Here is a 5,811-nt window from a genome sequence, read left to right as displayed (position 1 = left end):
CACTATCTGTTATTATCAAGTATGATTTCCATCGATATCATTCAATTTGTTTCTCTAAAACAAACACAGAAACAAGAGTTCACAGACTGACACAAACACATGGAAAAATGAACAATACCTGTGTTTTCCTGTGAATCAATAATGTTAAAATGTATTAGCGTGTTTTACCTGCGGTTAGTGGACCTTTGGAGATCGCAAAAATGTGGAAATCCGTCCACGGAAGGTGAAACATATGCTAGTGCAATCTACGTGGCTTCATTGACTGCTGCCATCTTGGAGTCAGTGAAACGGTCAGAGCATTGCATCCCAGCAACCTCAACTGAATATCATTCATGTACATATTCACGAATTAATACGAATGCACGCTGTTTCCTTTTGCTTTCTTCGTTTAAATTTCTTTCCATGAAGACAAACAAATTCTTGCCTTGTACGCTGCACTAGTTTTGGAATAATGGCGCGAGCGTTGACGTCATATGTATACAGTGTCGTCATGACGTAGTCTCGGTCACTTAACCTCGTTTTGTGTACGCAACTAGTGAAGTCTCGATTAATATGAGAGAGGGAGTCGATACACGAATTACATTCGTCACATAACCCCATGGATCAAGATAATTATCCTATCCCACGTAGATAATTATTCATCGTACGACGCTCTGCTCATATAATCTGCACAGTGGTTGTCCTTCCCGGGGATAACACGTACGGTGAACTCGTATGGCTGCATTTTGCAGGTTCGATGACATGCGGTTTCAGCATTTCTTCAATTTCCTTTTCGGCAGTTTCTACCTTGGCGTGAGGTATGGGTCGGGGTTTCACAAAGACTGGTTTCTTCTCTGTCACTTCAATGGAACATTTTTCCAGGTTCGTCGTCTTTGGAACATCTGTTAGGAACTCTTCAAATTCTTCACAGATCATCTTCGCCTCCTTGACCTTTGCCTCGTCCAATTTCTCGTCGAAATGGATGTTCTTCACATTTTCGGTTCTTTGAGTTTCTAGGAGGGGTAACATCTTCTGAGTGTCATACTTGAAGATGTCATCGTCCATCGTGTTGTCCTCTTCCATGACAACAGCCACGACCTCTTCTCCTCCGTCTTCTTCGTCACTTTCTTCTTCGTTTGAAGCAGGAACACTCGCTTGGGCAGATGAACTGGGATTGGGAGTGGCAGAACTCAATTCCCGTTCTTGGTACTCTTTGATGAGGTTGATGTGGTAGATCCGTGTTCTTCTGCCAACTTGGATCTTGTAGTCGAATTCATTCAACTTTTCCACAACCTTGTAGGGACCTGACCATGTAAGTTCCAGCTTGTTGTTCTTCACAGGGCGTAGAAGTAGAACACGTTTTCCGACTTCTAGCGTCCTTGGTTTCGTTTTCTTGTTGAAGAAATGGGCTTGCTTGCTGGCCGCTTTCTTCAGGTTCTCACGTGCTACGTTGCACGTTTCTTCTATTCTGTTCCTGAGGTTGACTACGTATTCCGCTGTAGTCTTCTGCTCCCCTGAGATTTCTTCTTTGGTCCATGTTTGGCGCAGCACTTGCATGGGTCCTTTGACAGATCTCCCATACAGCAGCTCAAACGGCGAAAATCCCATGCTTTCTTGTGGAGCTTCTCTGTATGCGAACAGGAGGGCGGGATAAACGTGTCCCATTCCCTCGGTTGATCGATCGCTAACTTTTTCAGCATGCTCTTCAGTGTGGAGTTGAACCTTTCGACCAAACCATTCGCTTGAGGGTGAAACGGTGCAGTCATATGGTGTTTGATGCTGAGAAAGTCGTTCACTTCTTTCATCAGGTGGCTGGTGAACTGTGTGCCTTGGTCCGTTATCACTTCATCTGGGATTCCCAATCTAGTCCACATCTCCCAGAGAGCTTCAGCTACGGTGTCTGCTTGGATGTTTTTCAGGGCTACGGCTTCGGGGTATCGGGTAGCGTAGTCAACAGATACCAAGATGTATTGTTTCTTGCTCTCCGACATAGGTTTGACCGGGCCGATGATATCCACCGCAACTCTCTTGAAAACTGAACTGATGGGTGGCATCCTTCCCAGAGGGACTTTCTTCGTCTGACTTTTCGGTGCAGTTCTTTGGCATGTATCACAGGACAAGCAATACCTACGAATGTCTCCTGCACACCCTGGCCACCAGAATTCTGCTCTAATTCGGTCAGATGTTTTTCTTTGACCTAAGTGTCCTGCCATGGGGTGATCGTGACCAAATGAAAGAACTTTGTTCCTGAGTTTCTTCGGAACGATTACTAGTGAACGGTCGTTTCCGTGGCGATCTTTCGTTGTTCTATACAGGATTTCTTTCTTGTATGAATACCGTATCCCATTGATCCCTTCTGGAGAGTTGGCAAATTGCCTGATGGTCTTCAACGAAGGGTCACTTGCCTGTTCTCTCTTCAGATCAGCTGGCGAATACAGTCTTTCTTCTTCCTTGACTCCCTGTTTGTGGCTGCAGCTTGGTTTCTGGGCGTCCTCTGTCGCTTGTGCTCTCGTGGTAACAGCAGCTGCTGTCCCAGGGTACCATGCTGGGTCTCGAACAGGATATGTGGGAGTCAATTTCTTCTCTTTACCTAGTCCATACCATTTACCTATGAGGACAGGGTAAATTGGGTCGTCCATCACCGTTACTTCTGTCTCGGAGTCAAAGTAGGGTGAATCGATGTGCACCACGGCGGTGTGGTACATCTTCTTGGAGTCTTTCTCTGCCAGAGTAGTCTCCTTCATTTTCGCTGAATATGCCTCCTTTGGCACAAACTTTTTGCTGACAATGATACCAGTACATCCAGTGTCTCTCAAAGCGTTGACAATTGTTCCATTCAGCTTCACTGGTACCACTTCGGCACATTTCTTTTCCTTGCAATTTCCGCAAAGTTTTTCTAAGAGGATCGGTGTCTCAAGTGTATCTTTCTTCGATGAAACTGCACCTGCTGTGTCTCTCTTGTTTGGACAAAAACGAGAGACATGCCCTTGCAATTTACAAATGAAACAACATCCAGATGCTCGCAGTTTCTCTCTCTCGGCGTCACTCAACTTTGCCTTTAGAGTTTGATTTGCGGGTTTTGTTGATGGAGCAGCTATTCTTGTTTCTTCTTGGGGAGAACGACGTTTTTCAGGCTTGACGTACGTTGATGAAGTTTTGACGTTCGATCTAGATTGTTGATATGTGTTGGCTATCATCCCAATCTCTTTGGCGCTCTTAGGGTCTCTATCCCTAATGTGAACGGCGAGGTCAGGAGGAAGGGTGTCTAACACCTGCTCACGGACCAACAAATCTTTGAGATCTTTTACATCTTGGTCGCATTCTGCTAATTCCACCCATTTGTCTAGATACCGTTCTAGCTTCGTGATGTGCTCTTTATACGTGTCAGTGGCGCTTTTCTTGGTTTGGCGAAACTTCTTTCTATAATCTTCGCTAGTGAGTTGGAAGCCCTCATACAAAGCGTGTTTGAGAGTGTCGTAGTCATTAGCGTCTTCCTCGTTCAGCTTTGAGAAGATGACTCTCGCCTTACCCTTCAGAAAGTACACTACACGTGAAGCTTTTGCTGCATCACTCAGGTTACAGTCTCGAGCATAATGCTCGAACTGATGGAACCAACTCTCGATGTCATCACGGTCGTCTAGAAAAGGAATCTTGGGCTTGAAACCATCATCTTCGCGTATACGTCCTGGTGAGTTGTTGTTCCTGTTGCCCTCTTGGTTGGCGTTCTGGATTTTCAACTGTTCCAGTTGGAATTGTCGTTCAGCGTCACGTTCTTGTCGTTCAGCATCGCGTTCTCGTTCTTCGCGATCAAGAGTTTGTTGCTTCTCTTTCTGATCAAGAACAAATGCACGTAACTCGGCTCCTTCTAACCCCAACAACTGTCCTTCGGCCATTAGCTGTCTAGTCAACTCTAGCGGATCTACACTTGTGGACTGAGACATATTTACAGGTGACACGTCCGTGCACGCCTGTGGATCAACCTCTTCGTCGTTACGGTTGCTGTCAACTTGAAGAGAGAGATGAACACTCTCTTCTTCGTCAGCAGGAATTGGTAACGAGTCTATCACCTCTTCCCGATCGTTACCGACAGTAAGGGTTTTTCTTCCCTTCTTATCTGTGGTTACTATGGGAAGCGATTTGTCGGCCGGCTGTTTCCGTGCCAACTGGGCTGCGATGGTGGACTTTCTAAAATTATGAGCTGGGGAACTGTCGTCACTCATAAGTCACCTCGCGTATTATTCCAAAACGTACAAAATGTATGTTGCTCAAACACCGTCGAGCTACTAAATTTCGGATCAAATTACAAAAAGAAACAGTCGGGCGGCGCCTTCGTGCACAAAATGCAAGTCCTAGTTTAGCTCTACTTCTACTGTACTTTGAAATAATTCTTCAACGTATGTTACGTTACGTTTCCACACAACCACCCAAAGAGTTATGTTTCCACGTTCTATCGTGAGTCAGTTTACTTCTATCTACTAACGAGAACTTACACTGTAAACTTTATTTGACTCTTTCTGGCGAAAAGATCAATCTTTCACTCGATCGAACGTTGAATATACAAGATGTATCAACTCAACTGTCAATTCGCATCATTTACTGTGTAGATTAATTTACAGCCACTTCTACAGCAAGTAAATACGACTGATATCCACAAGTCGATTATATAGGGCTTCACAGGGAAATACAGGTATTAAATCCTTACCTCTTAGGTACCTGACTCCCACCAACCTCCCGCGTAATTTAGAACAAACTAAGGGAAATGATGGTTCCGATAGTACGTGCAAGAATACTATCACACTGATGAATTGGAACACCACAAATAAAATTGGGAGCTAACAAATCAAAAGTGGTCTCGCTAAATATTGATTTTTTAACGTGTCGTTTCAGCTGACAACACTTCCAGTTTTTATTTTACCGTGTGATAGGGCACACGTTGAGTTATAGATCTGTGATAAGTAATATAACTAAAGGTAAATAAATAAAATTATATGATGAGACGATGGCGATGAAGTACGAACATATACAATACAAATCGACATGCAAGAAACCTACAGCAATTTTGAAACGAGAAAAATTTGGAACGGCTGGATCGAAAGTAAAACGTTGATTCAATATCCCGTGACTCGAGCCCCCATTGTGACGTCTGCTTCTCGTTCTAGGGCTGATCAGTGTTTAACAGAGACAAGTGCAAAGAAGTAATAAGAAATTTAATAATTCTGTACTTTCAAAAACATGCACATGATCATTCTTGCAGACATCAATCCCTTTCTCTTAGAATCTTCAAATGAAAGTTTTATAGATTATGATTTCGCTGGTGTGATTTCACACACACGTAACAACATTGTCTTTCTTCTTCTTGTTGCGTCGACGTTTAGCATCGAAGAGCGGAACGTACTTCTTCTTCTCGTTGAAAATGTATTTCGGTTTACACAAATGAAGACATGAAGGTGTGTTAATGTTCACAAAATATAAAGTAGTCTACTCATCACAATAAACTCGATCTGGGTGACACTTGGGGACGTTGGTGGTTCCTTCCGTGGTTACCGCTGACGTTGCCCTTCCCACAGTGTTCACACGACATCATTTACACAAGCATTGTACACCCCTGTACACTTGCACCTTCTGCAACACACACGTGCACTATCTGTTATTATCAAGTATGATTTCCATCGATATCATTCAATTTGTTTCTCTAAAACAAACACAGAAACAAGAGTTCACAGACTGACACAAACACATGGAAAAATGAACAATACCTGTGTTTTCCTGTGAATCAATAATGTTAAAATGTATTAGCGTGTTTTACCTGCGGTTAGTGGACCTTTGGAGATC

The 5,811-nt window shown here is 43.6% G+C and overlaps 1 protein-coding gene across 1 annotated transcript; it reads right to left on the bottom strand.

Moving 5' to 3' along the window:
- Nucleotides 1-657: 657 nt before the first annotated feature.
- On the bottom strand, nt 658-4,199 carry LOC138947986 (uncharacterized). Its single transcript, XM_070319512.1, has 2 exons — nt 1,669-4,199; nt 658-1,606 (listed from the first exon to the last, which is right to left on the bottom strand). The coding sequence occupies exons 1-2, from the start codon at nt 4,197-4,199 to the stop codon at nt 658-660; spliced, it is 3,480 nt and encodes a 1,159-aa protein (XP_070175613.1).
- Between the last annotated feature and the right edge of the window lie 1,612 nt (nt 4,200-5,811).

This window comes from Littorina saxatilis, linkage group LG15 (genome assembly GCF_037325665.1).
Source record: "Littorina saxatilis isolate snail1 linkage group LG15, US_GU_Lsax_2.0, whole genome shotgun sequence".
In the NCBI taxonomy this organism is placed as follows: domain Eukaryota; kingdom Metazoa; phylum Mollusca; class Gastropoda; order Littorinimorpha; family Littorinidae; genus Littorina; species Littorina saxatilis.
The sequence above is the reverse complement of the archived record's forward strand: the minus strand, read 5'-3'. Positions and strand labels throughout refer to the sequence as shown.

Bases quoted from the DNA above. Each gene is read 5' to 3' on its own strand.
- LOC138947986 (XM_070319512.1), bottom strand. From the start codon at position 4,199: ATGAGTGACGACAGTTCCCCAGCTCATAATTTTAGAAAGTCCACCATC. The intron at 1,607-1,668 runs GTTAGCGATCGA...GTTCGCATACAG, and splicing joins CTGAAGAGCATGCTGAAAAA to AGAAGCTCCACAAGAAAGCA.